The following is a 21,622-nucleotide window of genomic DNA, read 5'->3' as shown; positions in this document are numbered from 1 at the left end:
GAAGTATCATACCAGACACTATCACGGGTATGAACCTTTTTTTTAACTGCCATTTTCTTCTCCCAGTTTTCCCACCAGCCTCTTATGCGATGTTTTTTACAAGCAAACATGCAATGTTGATAATATTTGTGTCCTTTTTCTTTCTTTCAGCATTCAGCAGCCCATGGTGCCTGACCACAGAGAGCCATGTCCAGGCACTGACATCACATAACAGCAGCCATTTCTAACGCTCATCCACTTAATTACTGCAGCTTAACAGATCACTCGAGTTCATAACAGGGTGCCGTGACGCGCAGATCTGAATCATATTCATAACAAGGGGACTTCCAATGCCTTTGTGGGAAAAGAAACTTGTTCTGTTCGGCCAGTAAGTTATATTTTTAGTAACTGTACAAAGGGTGCTATGCTATCTAAGAAGTTCATGCATCCAAGCTGTGACATGGTCTTTCATTTGAAGTGAATGAGACAGAAATGCTGTGGGCAATCTGTGCTTGTCCTCAGGCAGTACTGCCCTCTGTTGGAGGAAAGGAGTCACTGCATGTATGTCTTCACCTGGAAACTTACTTTATGGATCTTCAAATTAATTTTCGTCGTCCTAAAATTGCAATCACATCACCAGCACGGAGCTCCTTGTAAGTTAAAATTTCCACACATGACTCATTACAGCACTGTACTAATATCTGTGGCTGCTGTAATAAAACACTTAGCCAGCAACAGGCTTTGCTTTGCAATGACGGACATAAAAAAAAAAGTCTGACAAACATTCTGCATCCATCCCAAACTGAACATGTTTATTCATAAACTGGTAAAATATAGCACATTTGTATAAAAATGTAGAAAATTGTACACAAAATACAACACTTGGCTTTTGTCTATTATAGTTAATGCTACTATTATATCTTTCTGTTGCTAAAGGTGATATTCTTTTGCCAGCAAAAAAGTCAGAATGAAGGATGACAGTTAGAAAAGACACACACACACACACACACACACACACACACACTCACACACTCAGAGACACACACAGACACGCACATGAGACAACGTCCGTAAAGTTCATTAATATAAAAGATAATTTCGTACAAAACATCTCATACATTCTAGAGAACAGCACTATCAGTCAGTGTTGCTTATTGCTAGTGTTAGTGTTGTTGTTAAAATAGACTATTTGTGCATCATCATTTTCTCAGTCATTTTAAGGTGTCTTTGGTAGGTTGTCCACTGTACCAAAATGAATAAATGTTCATTCCTGCTTTTGCTTGATAACACTGTGAAGTGACGCTACTGTTTTTTTTCTTTTTTCTTTCTGAAAAGTCACATTAGATGCTTCAGCAATGTTTTCACGTGGTCTTATCGAGTCCAGCTGTGCTCAGATGTGTTCTTCAGATTATCAGATTGTGATATTTCTCTATATTCTTATCAAAATGAGGTTCAGGTGAATAGTCGTAAGAGACAGAGACGTTTCCACACAGTGCTGTAGTCAGTGCAAAGCCACAGTGTAAAATTAGTTTGCCTGCCAAGAGCTGCAGCCTTTTTCTCATATGATGCAGCTCAACCGTCACACAAAAGTACCTCAGTGTAGCCAGAAAATTTACTACAGTGGTAGCAACTGATTAAATTCCTCCTTCTCGATCCCCTGTCCTGAATTAGTAATGCAGATTTTTTTTTTTCTCCAAATAACTCCTCTTTGGGATTAGAGCCAAAGTGCAGCAGCACTGTACTATAAATGTACCTCAGCAAATATTACTGATCTGTTCTCAAATACAAACCAGCTGACTCAGGTTTCATTAAAAGACGCCGTCATCGTCAGCTGAGTCATGTACGCGTCGTCATCGGTCAGGTAAATGTCTAGCGAAGGCGGTAGGTTTGAATATATCAGACATGTTGCAGTGTGGAAGGGGATTGATGCACATATTTTACATTTGAGGTTTAATCTTTACCCCCCAATGTATGTACCTTAGAAAGAGCAAGACACTTCTTTTTTTTTCAGTTACATAAACACTACTGAAAAATGTACACAGCTGCTTTAGGAACACTTACAGTAAACATGTGGAGTGCAAACTATCTGTCTGGGAAGGCAATTACAACACAATTTGAACACCAAAGATTCAAAGTCCTGAGTGTCTGTGTGTGTAGGCTATGTGTGTGTCTGTGTCTGCGTTTCTACATATGCGGGAATACTATGTGTGCATTTGTGGGAATACTGATATGCCACCGGTACAGCGTGTGATGTTCATGAGAAGGAATAAATCCCTAGAAATACAGATTAATATTTAGTAGCACAGAGAAAGTATTTCTCACTCACTAAAAGCACATCTTTCTCATCCTTCCCAACAACTATCTTACTAACTCCCATCTGAACATTGGCCTTCAGAGTCCAAGCAGTCGATCACGAGACAGGGGAGGATTTATCCAAAGTCTCATTGTCATGTACACAACATATATAGATGTATATAAAACTTATTTACACGTATGATTCTCTGCTCCACTGTCGCCACAGCCCTACGTGGCTGGAATGCCTGTTTGGAAAAAGTTCAGTATCGGTTTCATATCAGGCACATAGAAAATACCAAGTACAAAGGCAGCGTGAGGAGATCACAGCAAGGAAGCAGACTGATCAGGCACCTTTGGTTTTAAGGTTCAGGCTGGGTATTCTTACAATTGTGAAACCTGTAACAGGACCACATCAGTTGCCTAGTGTCAACTTGCAACCAGAATGCGTGACAACATATTGTTATTCCTGTTACATTGGCATCCAGTAGCAAGAGGCCCTGTGCCAGTTCAGGGTCCTGGCTCGAAGAAAGGTTAATGTGTTGGGTTTATTTATAAAGGCTTGTGATGATGTATGAAACAACCTGGACTCACGCTCCATTACACAAAATGTTCCATTCAAAAGTATGTCTGTCTTAACCCAACTAACCTTCCTTGCAATGTACAAGAGCAAAATCACAATAGGCAACGGGACCTAAGTGTGAGGAACTCCAGGCTTTCTACATTAAGACCTTGCCAAGGCCTCAATTTGATTGTAAGTCCAAATATATGCTGAGCTGCACAAGAGCTGACTCCTAAGACAGTGTGTTCAGGTACTTATTCTCCCCAGCCAGCGAGGTAAGCATGGACGTCATATCACCGACAGCCATGTTGGACAGGCCAGAGCCCGCAGCCAGGCTGACAGAAGTCTGAGGGGTGGTGAGGCGGGATGAGGCCTGGGAGGAAGATCCCGGCTGACCCTGGAGGGGATTGTTGACCGGGCTGAACGAGGAAGACTCAGCGTCATCGATGATGGACGTGAAGTCTATGCGAGCGTTGTCCAGGTCCAGGTTTTCTAAGGCATTGGAGATGGGACCTGACTCAGGATAGGGAGCCATGGGGGCAGACTTAGTGCCACCTGTTGGATCTAGGTTGGACACCATACCATGCTGCTGGTTGATAAAAGGACCGTTCTGGGGGTCCATGTGTTTCTCCATGTCCATGTTGATCTGACCCGAGTAGTAAATGTTGTTGTTATTGGAAGGAGAGAACATTTCATTCTGCGGGTGCTGTGGATGCTGGACTGGAGGCAGTCTGACCCCTCGTCTGGGGCTCGAATTAGAGTGGACAGGGCTGAGGTGCGGTGGGCTGCCCAGGTAGCCCCCTCCCACCTGCGACAGGCTGTTCTGGCGGCTGAGAGGTTTCCGTCCCTGAGGGGGCCTGGGCACCACCATCTCCTGGCCATAGCACGAACCTGGGATACTTAGCTGCTGGTCTTTAGGTGTCACGGTGCTGGACCCTCGGCTGTGGGCCGGAGGACTCATGACCAGGTTCTGGTTGGGGTAGGAAGGATAGGGCTGGTTGGAATAAAGATTCTGATTTTGGTGCTGTGGGCTGTGTTGCAACATCACTGTCTGACCACTCATATCCATATTCTCAGAAAGAGGAGGTTTTATTCCACTCTGCTGCTGCTGCTGCTCTTGCTGTTGCTCCCACATGAGTGCTTGCTGGGACTGCACATAATTCCTAACCATCATTTCCTTCACCTGCATCATGGGGGTTTCCGACCTCTGCCCATCTGACAGAGCAGACCCAGCGCAACCCAAACTCAAGCCCCCTCTATTGGGGAAAGAGTTTTGGTTCTGCCCTTGAAAGTCACAACTCGGATTGTTGGAGTTCCTCATCAGAACCTGGCCTGTCTGTTGCGGGTAACCCTGAGTCTGCTGGAGGAGCATCTGCTGCTGCTGGAGTTTAGCACTCTGACAGGCATCTCTGCCTCCCATCCCAGGGTGGAACTGCTGCTCGGGCTTGATGGTGAGTTTGTGGGTTCCATCAGGACTGTTGTAGAGGCCTGTCTGATTACTGAAGTGGGCCTGTGTCTGTTGAGGTGGCAGGGTGGGGTCTGAATACTGTATTCCTCGCTGGTTCTGGAGACCATGGCTGGAAGTTTGGACTTGGCTGTGAGAGTCACTCCAAGGGCCTCCAGCGTCACCTCCCTGGCCTATGCTGGGATAATGGGGACCTGAGGGACTGAGCTGGCAAGTGCTCATGCTGTACTCGGCCTGCTGGAGAAGAGTATTGGAAATGCCCTCTGGTTGAATGGGCCTCGCTTGGCCTAGTGGATTTCCACCAGCCCTCGAAGTGACTTCCCCTGCCTGGTTCTGGTAGTGACCCTGCAGGTAGCCCTGGTCTTGACAGCCCAGAGAGTCATGGCTTGGGGACAGTTGGTTTGAAAGAGGGCCTCCACCTCCAACTCCTCCAAGGGTTTGATGCTGTTGCTGGTATCCCATAAAGTTTCTTTCTCCTGGGGGCATCATCATAGAACGGTCTCTGGCCTCAGAAGGGGAAAGGTGGGGCTCCATACCCATAGACTCCATCATCACGTTCTCAGTAATGCTAGGCGGCCTAGGAGAGTACATGTGACGGGAGAGACTGGTGTCAGAACCGCGGTGTTGCAGTGCATTCCTTCGGCTCATCATGGCTACATTATTGAGGCTGTTGTAACGCTTCGGGAGAGTGAGTAGATCAGCTGCGGATCGAACCGGGTCACTGGCTCTCCTGCTGTTGTTGCCTGGAGCCTGGTGAGGGAAGATAACACCGGTGCCGTACTCTGTGTTGGCACTGTGTCTGCGTGGACCACCATGTTGTATGAAAGGAGGCAGAGGCTGACCCTGGTACTCGCTCAGAACACCTCCTCTTCTGCCCGGAGTTCCTGGCTGCTCCATGTTGGGTAAAGGCGTAGGTGGCGGTCCACCAGTTGCCGCAGCGTATTTGGCCTTTAGGCTGTACTGCTGGGCGGGTGTTAAATTCGGAAGACCTGGCAATCCTCCTCCTCCTCCAGGACATGGAGCTCCTCTGCGATTTGTCTCGGGAGAGAGGGCATCTCCCCCACTCTGCTCTGGGCCAAGGAGGTGGCATTGTCCGCCTCCCGTTCCTCCCATTTGTGAGACCTCGCTGGAGCGCCGGCTGGACAGGTAAGGGGACACCATGGAGGAGCGACGGCTGACGGTATATGCAGAGCTTAGGCTGCTGGTGCCGCTTCCTCTCCTGTCATTGCTAGTGCACCCAATCGACGTTCCGCCTCCTAACTCGTGGTTCGACAGCTCCATAACGCGTCGATTTGAAAGGAGAGGAGAAGGTGCACACATTCCTATATTGTCCCCCGCACCTGAAAATGTAAATCCAAGAGGAAATAGCTCAGAGACAGTTCATCGATACAAACCAAGAAGGTTCATTTTTATTTTATTTTATATTGGGAGAATTATTACGCCGCACTTTAAACACTTTATCAGTAATAGGTCTGTTATGTTGTAAAAATAATCCTCAGCCCAGTGGAAAAAAAATCCAGTTTGTGCAATCATTTGCTCTTCAACATCAATGAATATAAAGAATATGCCCATATTTACAATATTCGGATTATTTATAAATAATTTCAGAACCTACCAGAAAGCGTTGGCAGCTTGTTGCTGGCACAGCGGCCAGGAGGGGTGGGTCTGCGGATTTGCTTCAGCTTGTCAATCTTAAGGTTCTCCAGCCTCTTCAGAGCCTGCGCTGACATTCCCATCGCTCCTCCTAGACTTCCCGGATCCCCTCCTCCTCCTCCTCCACCTGCTACCCCATCCTCCAGTGCTGTGAGATCTTCCAAGCTGCCTGCTGCGTTTAGGTTCATCTCCACGCCGCTGTCATTGTTGTTGGCGCTCCCCAGTGGAGAACGTTCACTGCTGCAGGATGATTGACCACTGGGACTTGGCTGCGATTTCTGAGAGATGTAATGTAGTGTGTTGTTTATTCGTTAAATAACTGACAGCCCTTTTAAAATGTGAGGAATGTTAAGTGATTGGAGTATTTTTTTTCATTTTCTGACATTGACAAAACCCTTTTCTTTATTTAGCACTCACCAGAGCAGTCTCAGGAGCCAGCAGTTTGCAGTCCTCCCTGCGCGTCTCCTCTTTCTCCAGCAGAAGTTCAGAGTTCGGGCCCCCAGGGGTCATAGATGAGCCGGGGGGTCGGGGTCCTGTGTCCCCGCGATGCTTCTTGGTGATGTGGGCTTCAGGGCCGTGCACCGTCTTCACATGTTTACGCAGAGAGCTCGGGTCTGTGTACCGCTTAGTGCAGCCGGGGATCTTACATACGTAAGGTTTCTGCAAAAGAGCAGGGGGGGCCTTATTTTAAGTAACTGCATATGAGAGTGTTGGCCCTTCATACTACTGAATATTGTTTACATAAAAGTTTCCTTTTGCTGGTTTAAAAAAAAAAACTGACATAAAAAACTGATACAAAATGTTTGCAGGGTGAATCACCACTAGACAAAAAAGACAACATCTAAGAATCGGTTTAAGAGTCAGTGACTGCTACTGTACCTCATTGGAGTGAGTTCGGTTCTGATGCTTGGCCCGGTCTGAAGCATTGGAAAAGGCCTTGTTGCAGCCTTCGTGTTCGCACACGTATGGTTTCTCCCCGGTGTGGGAGCGCAGATGGGTCTTCAAATTTTCCAGACGAGAGTAGGCCTTGTTACAGCCTTCAAACTAAAACATAAAACCAAGAAAAAAAAAACCTTTCAACGGTCTAAACTGAAATAAGTAAAAACTGAAAGGTTCACCTACAGGCCTTAATGTCGACAGCTATACTGTGTTTGAGTTCCGCATAGTTGCAAGAACTTTATGAACGGATTATTATCTGTCGTCCTTGCGTTAATGATCTGAACAAGGCTTGTGACACCTGAAAGACAGTTTTTCGAACCAGCAAGTCATGGTAGTATCAGGACAGAGGACAGGCCCCTCACTGAGGTCACCTGACCTGCCACCTGGTAGTGACAACGTTTTTCTACATTATGAACACAGAAATTCAACATGCATTCTGGAGAAACTGGAGAGATTGACTCACGGTGCACTTGTGTGGCTTCTCTCCCGTGTGCCTGCGCATATGAACCACCAGCATGTACTGGGCTTTGAAGGGCCTCTGCTCTCGAGAGCACTCCTGCCAGTGACACACAAACTCCTTCTTTTCTCCGTGAATGTGCTCATTGTTGATGTGCTGCAGAGTAAACAGATAGGCAGGAAGACAGACGTCTTAACTGAAAGCGTTCAATAAAGAAGGATTACATGGAATAAGAAAATGCAACCTTGGATTAACTCAAGACCACTCAATTTTCCCCTTAGTTTTTTTCTTTGGATCAGTATTTCTTACATGGACTAGCTGGTCTTGTGTGTCAAATTCCTTGCTGCAGCTTTCCCAGTGACAGTTTGTTTCGTAGACTGCCTCAGGCTCGGGTTTCCCATCGTCTTTGTCCAGGTCGTCTCTGCCGTCCAGCAGGCCCAGGAGAGGGTCCTGATATGCACAAACAAGAAAGATATTGAAGTACTGAACAAATCAAGCCTCGCTTTTTGCATACAGGGCCACGTTTGACCTTATATGCCATATTAGACATCAGCAGACATCTTGTCATCCACTGCTGATGTGACGGAAGGTATTCAAACTACAGCCACATATAAAAACAACTGAAACATGTAAGCAGTTCTTGCATTACCCATGGCTCTTGACAACACTTAATTCTGACGTCAGACAAAAGCTTTTCTTTTCCTGCATAAGTATTTGACTAATCTGAGGCTTAAAACACTAAAATGTAAAAAGTGGGAAGAGGCAAACCACTTTTACATCATGAAAAGATGCCTGTTATTGTACCTGAGTGCCAGTGGAAGAAGGACTAGCGACATCTCCCTCTGACCTCTCCTCCAGGCTCTTCACATTGATGCCATCCAACAATCCGCACAGCCCTGGCTCTGTTTTCAGCTATACAAAAAACAAACCCATCATACTGTATTATACATGTCTATCAAAGTCATTCACATTCATACAATGAACACAGATTTTAATTATCCTCATCCTAGATCCGCCTTAGCTTCCAATTCCCAACTCCCATTCATCAACTGTCACTAACAGAATTGCAACTGACTGCTTTGTAAAAAAAAAAGAAAGAAAAGAGTTCGAGAGCCGTCTTACATGTCCATGCTTGGGAGGAACGTGGAGCCGAGGGTTGTGTGGAGGTAAGCGGGAAGCTTGGCAGGGACCTGGCGTGTGTCCACCCAGAGGTGTCCCCCCGCCGTACATGGAACCTTGTTGCCTGGATTGGCAGTTTATATTGCTGGAATAACCCAGGGACGGACTGCGGCGCGACAGAGGAGACAAATGGGACAAATCAAGTTGAACAAAAGCTGACGGAACCATTGATGAATTCAAATCAATCAAAATGTGAACAACCAGTGGCCAGTTTACTGAAATATATATATATATATATATATATGCTGTGTGTAAGTGACTGTGGACATTTGTCACGGGATTATGATGAACTCTTTTCTTTAAATTATACTAATATGTAACTATTTAGCCAATTTTTTCCTGATGATTTTGCCTTTATTATTTAATCAGTTTGCATGTGTATAAATACCTTTATTGCCACATTTGCTGAGCATTCCACCAGCGAGTTTACAGCTTTAAAGTTGGGACAAACACGGTCGAAGAGGTGAATGTCACTGAAATTTTGATTTATTCTTTAATTAATGTTAATTTGAAAATATCTGCTTCTTCATCTGTGGTGGCTTTTACGGATGTCATCACCTCATGCTCCGGACTTGATATTAGTACGGGGATGTGGCCGAATGAGGGGAGAGCAACAAAATAATTCATATTGTGAGGCTATTATAAAATCATGGAATGTGCAGCAGTTTACTTGGCATCCAATAACATCAACACTAGACCTTACTAGTGTTTCTGTTTATTGAGCAGGTAAGAGAGAGTCATATTTCTACTGACTTTCAAATGTATTGTTGAGCTCAACATACAGAATAGAGAAGTGTCTGACCTCATGGCGCTCACAGAGAGATGGCCGTAGGAGCTGGCTCCGTTGGGGTTGCAGCGAGCGTTGACAAAGGCCACTAAGGAGTTGGGCGACGTGCGAATCACCGTCTGCAGGTCGACACTGGCATCAGACAGAGGAGAGATGGACAGAGCTCTCTTCTTGCTCAGCTTCAGGATGGATCGCGGTGTGGAGAACCTTGAGCCTACCGGGGGGCGGAGGACGACAAGAGTAAGGAGGGTTAGTTTTGATGAATATATTCAAATGGATGATTTAAAATTCAAACAGCGCACAATGACTCCTCACCATCGCCGGACCCAATGTGATCTGAGCTGGGCTGCACCTGGCAGAAGTTATGATGAGAGGACATCATGTTGTTCTGGTTGCAGTAGGGGGTGCTATTGCCACCTGCATGATATTGAGGACAGACAGAAACGGACGCCAAACGTTAACTTCTCTCAAGTTGTGCAGCAGGAAAAATAGTTGCTTAGTTACCGAGACACGTGTTCAAAAGCTTCACAACACATTATGTTGACATGCAGCCCTGCAAATCTATCGCCGTGCATCAAGAACATGAAAGTTCCAGCTTGTCTGTAATAACTAGTAAAAAGTAGAAAGTTTCTTTTTTTTTTAAATTAGTAAATAATAAAAAATTGCAGAAATTGCACTGTAACACAATGTCCCTGCAGCCACACTACCAGCACTTCAGAACTGTGTTAGTGAAGAGACACCTGGAAATGCAAGTTATATTATTATGAATCTGTAGTTCACCTTAGGCTACGTAATTTAGATTTGTCCCAACTGCTTTTTTTCTGCAATTCCACAATATGAAATAACAAAAACAAATTTATGTCTCAGCAGTAGAAGTCGTCGGCTGTTGATTGTTGATCTTTCCTATTGTACAAAACTAGATGCTTTCTGTATCTTACTCTTTAAAGTCTAAATCAGTAGCAGCTGTGAGATTCAGGAGGCGTAAAAAGATACTCTGACTGTGACTCACTCTCTGTGGGCGGCATGCCCCTGTGGCCCATCATACTGTGGGGCGGTGGGGCCTGGGGGGGCCTCATATATTGATCCATGCAGTGGCCAATCCCCTGCCCTGGTCCCGACCCATGAGTCATACTGGGAGTCATGGGATTATACATCGCTCGACAGTCCTGGGCCGGGCCGTTGAGCAGTGGGGCGCGCAACGAAGACACATCACTGTACGGGGACTGGTCTGATGGGACGAGGCTGCAAATATACAAGAAACACGTCCATTATTAAAAAAAAAAATCCGTAATTATAAAAGAAAGAATGAAAAAAATGGCCACAGGAAAAGGATGTGATGAGATCTGTAAATATAATAGAAGATAGTGTATTTGGGTATTTTTGGTGAAGAGCAAGAATCAGAGAGGCCATTATTGTGCAACACATCACGTGCAGCATTTTTTTCCTTGTAAATTGGAATTCTGATTCTTAATGACACATAGCATTGTGGGAAAACTCCTATTTTTCTATATGCGAGGACATTTTGCACGTTGTACTTTTTATTAATTGTCGCTTGAGGAAAATTATTCTTCACAGCACTGTACATCAACTGCGGAACTACAGAAATATGTAAATTCGCCACACTAGTAGATAACAGCATCAACAACATGAAAACAGCTTTTATAAATACAGTTCCATCTAGAGGATCAAGCAGGTATAGTTTTTTAACGGCATTAAACCACCTGAGGGGGGGGATCTGAGCTCTGGGAGAGAAAAGAAACCATAATCTCCACGCTCCTCAGTTGTGACGCCTCCTTCTCGCCAGTAGATGGCGTATAGTCCCTATAATGACCCACAAGGTGGAAACTTACTCATCTGGGTTTTCCCCCTTTCCCAAACTAGTAGTGAAGCTTCATTGGAACTTTCCAGCCTTCTCATGCATTTCAATGTATTCCCTGACCTTTCCTCAGTCTCACTGGTTAGTTTTAACTCGCCCTCCCTTGTTCTTCCCCTCTTTCTCTCTGTCCCCCTTCCTCCCCTCTAACAGGGGGCAGACTTCATCCATCCACCTCCTCCTTTCAGTTCTTCAATTCCGTCACCACAACGTGTATTCCACACAGGAGCTTAATCTGTCCTCTCTAATCCACTGCAACCCCCCCCCCCCCCAACCTCGAATTTACCTCCCTCCTATTCTCAGTCCTTTCTCCCTTTCTCTTCTCCCATTCACCTCTACTGTTCTGCTCCTCTGTTTCTCCCTCTCTCGCCCCCTCTGTCATTTCTGTCTCCTCTTCTCTTCTCTTCTCTTCTCCCTCCTCCTCCTCCTCCTGCTCCCTCTGTCTTTCTGTGTCCTGCACAGCCACCTTCCTCTCCGGCTCTCTCTCTCTCTGCCTCTCGCTCCCTCTGGGTAACCTGAGTGGGGCGCGGGGCAGTCATGCAGAGCGCAACAGGGCCTGGTCAGCCTGTAATTAGCAGCTGTCAGAGAGGCCGAGTCCACCCGCAACCTGGGTGGCATGAGGAGGGGAGGGAGGGGGAAGCAGGGGGAGGAGTGAGGGGCTGAGCTAGTCCGATGTCCACAACAATTGCCTCTGCGCCCTCATAATATCCCCGTGTTAAAACAGGAACAGTTTCTGGTCCCTCAGGATGAATGTGATCTGTGACTTCTGGTTGTGTGTTCACACACAGAATGACATGTGGGCTAAAAAAGAATGAGATTAATGAGATAAGAGAGTTCAGAGATTTGGAAAATACGGGTGTTGTCCTTTCTTTTCTGAGGGGAATTCAGAAGATCAGCAGCAATCAAGTGTGAACAGCTTGTCTGGCTTTGTCAGAAGTTCAACAGATACATAAACAATATATGGAACTAACTAACGAACTAACAACAGTAAGCCTCAGTAAACATGTGCAGTTTACCAAAGCCTTGTTGTCACTTTGCGCTTGCCAGGTTTGAAAGCCTCATTCCTGTGTGCAGACCAAAACCTGTGCTCACCGACCGTATATGGCAGCCCGTGCTATTGCTGGAGATGCTGCGCACGAGTGCTGGGAGGATGGACGAACTTGTTGTTCATCAGGACATAGACTCCAACATAACTAGAGCCAGAATGAATCTGCAGGGGCCATATTGATATTATCTTTCACAGATATATCAACATTGTCTTATATATTGGCTGATTACTTTTAGAGGTCACTTGGTAACAAAGTCACCACAGCTTTACAAAGGTTAAAAAGGAAAATATCTGTATTGCAATTATTTGTCCAAAATTTTAGGGATCCATATTTCTAAATTTAGAATGAGCCAGGCTACCTGTTAACCACGTCCTGACTCCGGTCCCATACTTAACACAGACGTGACATGAGAATGTTATTAACCCTCTCATCTTACTCATGTGAAATCCCACATGAAGAATTGTGAGGACATAGCTTATACCGACTGCTGTCTTACCCTCTGGAGGGCTGGCTGGGTGAGGTCTCGTAGTGATACAGCCCCTGGTGTGGCTGCATGTCCACTGGCATTGGAGCTCCGAGACCTGCTGCGCCCCCTTACACCCTGGACCTGAACACACAGAGAGGGACAAGAACACAGTTGGATCAGAATCCAAACAAACCCAACCAACCAAAACTAAACTCCATCAGAAAGAAAAGCCACATAGACAAAAACAATTGTGGTTATGGAAAAATAAGAATAAATAGGACAAACCCAACCAAGCAAAACAGTTCAGGGGGGGGGGGAGCTCTGAAAAGCCTGAGACACGTTTATTTTTAACAGAGCTGGTATTAAGTACTAAATCCATAACGTAAGTAACAGCAAATAAAGAAATAGAATTAAATTCAAAGTTATTATTAAAAATATTAGATATTCAAAATATTAGATATTCAAAATGCTATTTACAGCACAGTAAGTAAAAACTGAAGACAAGAAGTCAACTGTTTCTGAGCATCAAATGCTAAAGCACTCATAGTGAAGAATGTGTTAAACAATTACAAGATTTACATTTCGAAGATGGTCCACGTACCTACTTCAGTCTATAATATTTTGGTCTACTAATTTATGATGAAATAAAAAATTCTTGACTGAGCAAAAAGCTTCGTTTTTTCGACCTCTCACGTTGGACTGAGGCCTCATGGGACACGACAGTGACTCCCTGTTGCCTCTGGAGGCACAGAGTGGTATTACAAGACAGGAGAGGGCTAGCTGGTTAGCATGCTAACTTCTCTAGATATCCCTGGCAACACAATACATACACCTCTTTGACATTACGTCAAAACTTTCATTTCGCCACGTCAGTTAATCTTTGAAGGTTTTAAACTAAAAATATTAAATATTACCCCTTTAATCTTTATTTAAAACAGAGTCAAATGCTGCCGACAGAGGCTGAAATCACTGCCGCACCTGCTCATCGATGACAGTGCGTCAACAAGGAAAAGATGTACGCAAGAAAACAAAAAGGGACGCTTGTACCAAAAACTGATTTTGTATGAAACTCATATTTGAGACGTTATCGTTCAGCAACACTGTACGTGTCAGGTAACTGGAGCTGAGAGACCTCAGGAACAAGCACCTGGTCATTACATCCAACCACATCAGTGCAAGTGCTAACTGCTCTCGGAACTGAGGCTTCAACATGTTTACAGAGGTAATTAGGACCACACAAAAAAAAATCACTGCGCTCACTGATGTCATATACGGCGACCACAGATGGAGATGCAACAGCATTTTTAGATCTTCATTGCTAAACATGTTCCTAGTATATTGCGTTCTAAAAATCTTTCTCACATTCTTTCGGCTCTGCCGTCAAGTCCTTGTCCTGCATGTGGAATCACAATATCACATTAGTGTTGTTCATGTGACAAGTGCGCGAACCCAGTGTGGGAAAGCTGCTGCAAACGAAGGGCCCTGTGGTTTGAGTGCAACAGGTTGCAAGGCCTGTTATGTATTTGCACGAGTGTTAAAAGGGCAGTGGGGACCTATTTAAGCCCACAAGCCAACAGGGGGATTTGGTATGCAAAGTTAGCACAGTGCCTAAATGACGTGGGCCGTCCACGGGTTAACGGCACATATTCAGCACCAGCCTCAGATGTGTGTATGATAATTAGCCGGAAGTGCTAAATAGAGATCTCGGCGAGCACCTCAGCTGTCCCGAACTAATAAATACCGAGAGCGAGGTCTCCAGACAGCCTCACACACACACACACACACTCACACACACATACCGACGCACCTGTCAGTCTCGCCAGGGGGTAGTATAATGATCCTGTGGCCACCAAGTCTACAGAGAATGTGTGCGTGTGTGTGCGGGTGTGTGAGTGTGTGTGCTTGTGTGTGTGTGTGTGTGTGTGTGTGTGCACACGTGTGTGACTGTAAATTCTAGAAGCAGTTTGTACTGTGTAAGCAGAGTGGCAGGTGAGTTTTGGAGACAAGTGTATTTGCGGCAAAGTGTCGTGTGTTGGAGAGAAAGTGTTTGACATGATAAATTGTGAGTGAGTGAATAATGTTCTCTGCAATTGTTATGAAAAATGTGTTTGTTTGTATATGCGTATATGTGTTTCTCTTGGGAGTGGGTGTCCGTGCGTGCGTGCGTGCGTGCGTTGTGTTATCAGTTTACACGGCACACAGTTTACAATCTTGAGTAAGTCAACAGCAGCGTTCAGTAAATCTGAGCAACCGTCTTCTCAAAATTACTTTTATTTAATTTGCAACAGCAAATATGCTTTGAGAGAAACATAATCCCACTTGGCACGAAATAATAATAATGTTGAAGCAGATTAGAGAAAGATTATTGTCCTGGACAAAGTGAAAAAAATTACTGAGCGGACATGAAATACTAAACAAAATAATAATCACTCGTTCATTCACATACAGTATATATATATGAAGAGTTTTAATCACATATATATATTGTTTATTTCATTAGCACGTCTGTATATTTACACCTACCATTGTAAATAACAATAACTTGATTGTATTGATTGTGATTATGAAACCCATGAGTTACTACTGAAACTGGAAACATTTCTCAAAACATATTTTTCATACAATTCCTAATGACTTTCAGGTTAAAAAAAAATAACTTTCAAAACCTTATATGCAGCGTTGTGAGAATGAACAAATATCATGAATAAATGTGCATAGTGCATGTGTATATATACACACATGCTTCCACCTACAGTATTGCATGTGCACATATGGATTCATCATGGTGGATGATTGCACACATGCACGGTGCTGACACAGGTGTTGTGGCATTGTGCTATTTTAGGTCAATATTTTGTGAGAAACTCTTAAGGGCGTTTGATACCCGGTGTAATTTGTGGTGCTGGGTTAGAGAGGGATGGGGCAGCAGAAAATTAAAAACCCCAAGGCCATAAATCACACGGCTAACCAAACAACCCCGCTCCGCTGCGGCACAGCGAGCTGGGCAGGAACCAAGGAGCTGAGGGACGAGGACAGGAAGCGGAGCCACTTTCTACGACCGAAACCTCCTGCTTCACTAACCCTGCAACATCACCACCACGTACAAACAAGCCACACCTAACAGCCAGACGTCTCTAATCCTGCGCAAGCGACTCTGTCCGGAACCTCATCAGCCGCACACGGGACTGTGATGAAACCAGTGTGAAGAAAAAAGACATGAAACCTACGACGTTTCCAGAATGAGACAAAACTCATGAGAGTGTTTTTTTACTGGGTTTGTGAAATTAGCTGAGCTTTCCTCGAGTGGATATTTAAAAACAAACCCAATAAGTCCGGACTGTGGTTTATTGTAATAGATTTCATCACCCCTGTTGCTCAAAACCCCTGCACCGTTCACTAAAGCAGATCTGGTTATGATCTGGTTATTTAAAGATTTATGTAACCTTTAAATGAAGAAGGAACACGGTCCTCATACAAGTAAACATATTTAATCTGCAAGCAATAAAATGCCCCTCAACACAATTTAATACACTGTGAGGTTTCGTCTGTGGAGATTCTCATTCATCCAGGTCACAGTTTTGTGTTGAATCAGGACATTGTGTTGCAGTTTCCTGAAGACGTTTCACCACCTCTCAGCCAAGAGGCTTCTTCAGTTCTAACTAAGTTTTGGTGAAAGCTTAAGGTTTTGCTGGGAAAAGTCTTACTTGTTCCGGCGTGACCAGTACCTAAAGTAAAGTAAAGTAGATAATGGCCTACAATGGACATTTTGACGACTGTACATGAGTCACTTCTATTCCTGTTACACTATATGCATTAGCGTTATAGTTTAAAATATAATCTAAATGCTAAAATGTGGTGTAAACATGGCCCAAGTAGGAAAAGAGGCGGGCTCTGTAGTGTTGCGTAGGAAAATCGATCAAATAAAACCCCCCAGTTTTCAGACTCTAGTGAGCTTCAGTATGGTCATAACAGACCAAGTAGGATGTGTTGAATCGAGAATGTATATTTACTTTTGTCATCAATCCAACTTATAGTCCAACATTAAGCATCCGATTCCCCCTTTGATATCAAACATTTGACAGGAACGTTGTACATCTCAGTGAGTATATCGCTGCGCGGCTTTGACAACAGACTGCGTCCTTCTTTCCCCCCCCCCCCCGCCGGGCATCTGACACACATCTGTCCCACTATAGATTCACCTCTCAGGTGATCAGTTTGTGACTGCCGTATACAAGGGGACACGTTGTTTAGTCTCGCGTGCTTTGGGCCATTTGTGACGTTCCCACAAAGTGCGGGTCCTCCTCCCTCTGGGGGAAGTCTCTGGAGGAGAGGACAGACTTTCACACAGGTCACCGCTCTTGTCAGACAAAGGGCCTGAGCCCGGCGCGGCTCCGCTCTGCTTCCACGCTGCCTCTGCTCTGGGGTGTAACGTTAAACTGGGCCTCACCCCCGCAGCATTTACTGACGGCCCGTCTCCTCCTTTACTTCATTTCTCCCTATGCTCTCGGATGACAGTGGGAATATGTGTGTGTTCTCATTTGCGTGTTTGCTACATAATCTATTGCTTAGGCAGCATCTGCACACACGCACACACACGCACACACACACACACACACACACACACACACACACACACACACACACACACACACACACACACACACACACACACACACACAAACAAAACAGCCTAAATAAAACTCAACACGTCTTTGGAGTATGTTGTGTAGTGTAAACACCCATCTGGAAGTATTATGTCTCCCCCCCACCCTCTCCTTTCGTTCCCTACTTTCATCCTCTCGTTCTGCCTCTTCCGTGGCTCTGAATCACTATCTCTGACTATCTCCTTCTCTTTCAACTCCCCCGCTGCCTCCACTCTCTCTCTCTCTTTCTCTCCTTCTCAGCTCATTCCAGCTCTTGCAGCCTCTCCCCTGCCCCTCCCCCTGCTGGCGGAGCTGCAGTCGAGGTGGGTGTTCTCTGGCTGTTATGACTTGAGAGACGATAATGGCAGCTATAATGTAGCCAGCCGTTCCTGATGTGGCTGGGCTTGTGGGAGATTCTGTTGTGTTAGGGCTGGAGACGGAGTGAAGAAGGGGGGGGGGGGGGGGGGGGGGGGGGGGGGTGAAGGCGGGGCTTGGGCCCTCAGCCAACCACAGTCCAGATTCGACTTCATTTTCTTTCTCGTTTTCTCCCCCTCCTCTTCTTTCTCTCCTCACCCACTGACTTTTTTCTAGCCCAGTTGTTTTCCTTCGGTGGTAAATTTTGTTTTCAAATTCTGGCTTTGCTTTTGTAACCCCTCCACCCAACACAGACTCTCCTCCTCCCCTGCTTTTCTCCCCCCCACCCGCCCGCCCCCTGTGTTTTTTACCCCTTTTTACCCACACTCTGTGAATTCCTTACAGCTGCTGTAATGTGATGGGGGCCAATGGTGTGACCACTGAAAGGCCACAGGGCTGGAGACATCACTGTAATGTACATTAAGCCCTATTCACTGACCTGCTGTAGGGAAGATTAATGTCATATCTACTTATGAACAGCCATTTTGAGTTTGATTGAAGGGGCTTTAATCTCTCAGCTAAGTCTAAAACCGACGATTTCAAAAGGTATTGAACGATAATAAGCATGACTGTCACTAGAAAACATGTGTAGGAAAGCAGATAATTACTACTGTCCAATTAAGGCAGCAATTATTTAGTGATTCAGTGATATTGTGATGATATGATCATATTTTAAAACTATGTTGTGCAAATTATTGATTCCATGCAAACTGGCATTTACCTTTGTCTACTGCACCCATGTAAAATTAAATCACGCAAAAAAGAAAGAACTGTTTATTGAAAAAGTATCGTCATGAATTATTTCATGATGAAAGTCCATGACTGAAATGCAGCATATTAAAAACTGATGAAATAAAAATATTGAAGAAAATGATTTCAAACATTTTACAAGTTCTGCTTAATGTAAATGTCTGACAACTTTTCGCTTGCACTGAACATTAATTTGGCAATTTTACACATGTGTTTGCATAAATATATGAATTGATAATAAATAAGCCAGCTGTGAATTGGCTCATATATGTAGAAGGAATCATTTATTGAATAAATCAGAAAATGTTTTGTTTTCTGTTTAAATGGACACAATTAAATAAAAATTACATTAAAACAAATAAAAAACAAAGTGAGAGAATTAATCAATTAGAATTGGAATCTCCAATTCTAATTGATCAAAGCAGCTGACAAGTGAAAAGTTAAGTGGTGAAAAGATGGCTCCATACCAACATCCCTGCCTCACATAGGAGAAAGTTGAGAAAGAAGAATCCCAGAAGCCCTGAACTAATGTTTACTAGACTGGCGCTGCGGCTTAATACAGTCAACACTGTAACCCTGGTTTCAACCCACTGACTCACACCTCACATATCCCTGTACTGTAAACTGTGGGCTGGGGAAGCCGTGGTGCCGATGTCTCACTGCTGGGGTTCTCACCTTGTCGAAATGGCAGAATGAAACGCTGATCCCTTGTTGCTACACAGTCGGAGTGACTGATGACAGACAGCGGGGCACTGGAGGGCTTTAGCGCGGCACCTCCACGTGACTACAAACAATGGAAGCGTGCGGGGGGCGAGCTAAACCCCGCCCGTAATAAAAATGGTAGAGCAGACGGACACAAGCGCTGCTGAGACTTGAGTATGACTTTTTGGTGGGGGGGGGGGGGGGGGGGGGTTTGGAATTCAAGGCAAGCTGAAAGACAGATTCTGGTTCACGATGAAACCTTTTGCCAAGGAAAAGAGGGTTACGCACAAATGGGGAAGAACCGAGTTTCACGCGAGGAGCACCAACATCCCGCGTGTCGCTTTGTGCAGTAACGCACTGCCGTGATTGCTGTTTTACCCCCTTCCTTAACTGTTGGCTTGATCGGGCGGCGACTTGATGGTGTTTGTGTTGGGATTAGGAGCGGTTCACCTCTCCTTGTTCTTTCATTTGCCTGAACAAGCGCTGTTTTGTACTGCCAGCCGCTGAGCAGGGCTTCCCTTTGTCCGAGGCAAATTGAGATGCTTCACATTTGTCAGGTCGGGGACTCGACCGGCAAATCTGTCAGGTGGACAGATGTGGCGCTTCCAGCCCATGCGTTTGTGTTTCCTTCCTCCTCAGTCTCCCCGTGACTTGCTGTTGCTTCACTCCTCCACCAGCACCACATTCTCTCTGTCCTCTCTCCAGGCCACCCACCCGCCGTCCTGCAAATACCTGTGGTTTCCTGTACCCCACTCCTCTCCCTCCCTCCCTCCTCCTTCCTTTACCTAATGTCTCTTCTCCCACCTCCCTCTCTCGCCTCTGTCTAACATGTAACATCAAACTCTTGTCTTGTCTTCCCCTCTCCCTCTTCTTCTCCGTCTGCATGTCAGTGTATCGTGTACGTAACGCCCCGACCACAAATATTTCTTTGAACTCCTTTTTTGCGGGAGGAGAGCCGGAGGAAACGAGGGGGGGGAGGATGGATGGATAAAGCAGATGAGGAGAGGTAGAGGTCTACAGCTGGCTCCCAGCTGTAGAGCGAGGCAGCGTGCAGCACTGCGCCATCTATAAACAACAAGGAGCCCAACCCCCATTTTCAAGGAAAGAGGAAGAAAAAAGGCCGAGCCTCGTCATTGCAAATCCAGCGAGGCGCTCCTCTTCACCTTCACCAGTGCTCCTGAACGCCACCCAACCGCCTGTTGCTCTTTTCCTTTTTCCTCCTCTGCAGCTTTACGTCATTTTCTCCCCTGGCCTTTTGTCCGCGCTGCTCATCACCGCTGGGGCTTTACTGTCAGGGCGGCTGTAAAAAGTACAAATCAAGGCCTTGTAAATCGTCCCCAGTCAGTCAACTCCCCGACACCAGCACAGAGACAAGGTCCTGTGCATGAAACTCGCTCGTGGCTGCTCGATGCACACCGACACAGGGACCCGCAGCCGTGAACAAAAACCAGATAATAATCTGTTTGGTTTATAGAAAGACCACAGTGATTATAAGAAAAATAATAATCCTAACAGTCTTGGGTGGGCAGGCGATATTTATAGCCAGCCGGCTGCTACTTATATTCCTTAGCTGTATAACACAGCTGGAAGCGAGGGAGGAGAGAGGAGGTGGAAAACTCACGAAGAAAAAAAGAGACAGAGGAAAGAGAGACAGAGGGGCTCCAGGGGATGGAGGGGGAGTGTGTGTGTGTGTGTGTGTGTGTGGGGGGGGCGGATATCCAATGCATGTGTGTGGTTTGAGAGCAAGGCACACAAAGAAAAGGCAGAAGGAGAGACGCAGACAGAGGGTTCACTACGCGAGCCTGCGTCTGTGTGTTTACGCGTGTGCGTGTGTTTGTACTCGGTGTGCAGGAGAAACCGCGGCGCAGCCCCCCCCCCCCGAACGACGACAGCAGCGGCAGACGGCCTGCAGGCCACCAGACGAACACAGTGACCACAGCCCTGAGAGCCTCTCGCGGAGGGGAAACAAGGAGAAGTACGACGCAGGCGGCATCGCAGAAAAAAGAAAAAAAGTCAACTGGCAGGATTCATTGAGAGACGTTTTTCACTGGCTGGGCTTTCGCTTGTTTAGGGTCTGAAAGGTCCTTTTTTGCTGCGCAGGTGGTCACAGATGACACGGATTCGGTTCGATGGCCGATGGAAGGGGAGATATGGTGCTAATAATGTACATTTAAAGGCCGGATCAAGCTCAGAAAAGGCAGATAGGGGTCATTTCATCTGTGGCAATGCAGACAAACAAAACAGGAGACGATCCGGAAAATGACTTGATGGAAAAGACAGAACAACAGCAAACCGACTGACACACAGACGAAAACATTCTCTTTCTTCCGTTAAAAGTACAAATGTTGCTTAAGAATCAAACGCCTTTCCTATATAACAGAGCCTGACCGATACATCCTTGATAAATCCTTG

The 21,622-nt window shown here is 45.6% G+C and overlaps 1 protein-coding gene across 1 annotated transcript in view; it reads right to left on the bottom strand.

Moving 5' to 3' along the window:
• Positions 1-766: 766 nt before the first annotated feature.
• Positions 767-21,622, bottom strand: part of gli1 (GLI family zinc finger 1) — a 48,297-nt gene continuing 27,441 nt past the window's right edge. The window contains exons 2-13 of the mRNA XM_035630697.2: positions 12,732-12,842; positions 10,323-10,555; positions 9,629-9,730; positions 9,329-9,527; positions 8,470-8,632; positions 8,152-8,259; positions 7,657-7,797; positions 7,354-7,503; positions 6,831-6,995; positions 6,369-6,611; positions 5,914-6,229; positions 767-5,638 (exon numbers count right to left, since the gene is read on the bottom strand). Coding sequence (XP_035486590.2) covers positions 3,066-5,638; positions 5,914-6,229; positions 6,369-6,611; positions 6,831-6,995; positions 7,354-7,503; positions 7,657-7,797; positions 8,152-8,259; positions 8,470-8,632; positions 9,329-9,527; positions 9,629-9,730; positions 10,323-10,555; positions 12,732-12,802 — 4,464 coding nt within the window. The 5' untranslated portion in view covers positions 12,803-12,842 and the 3' untranslated portion in view covers positions 767-3,065. The remainder of the gene's footprint in view (positions 5,639-5,913; positions 6,230-6,368; positions 6,612-6,830; positions 6,996-7,353; positions 7,504-7,656; positions 7,798-8,151; positions 8,260-8,469; positions 8,633-9,328; positions 9,528-9,628; positions 9,731-10,322; positions 10,556-12,731; positions 12,843-21,622) is intronic.

This window comes from Scophthalmus maximus, chromosome 6 (assembly GCF_022379125.1).
Source record: "Scophthalmus maximus strain ysfricsl-2021 chromosome 6, ASM2237912v1, whole genome shotgun sequence".
NCBI lineage: Eukaryota > Metazoa > Chordata > Actinopteri > Pleuronectiformes > Scophthalmidae > Scophthalmus > Scophthalmus maximus.
This window is presented reverse-complemented; position numbering and strand designations above follow the sequence as displayed.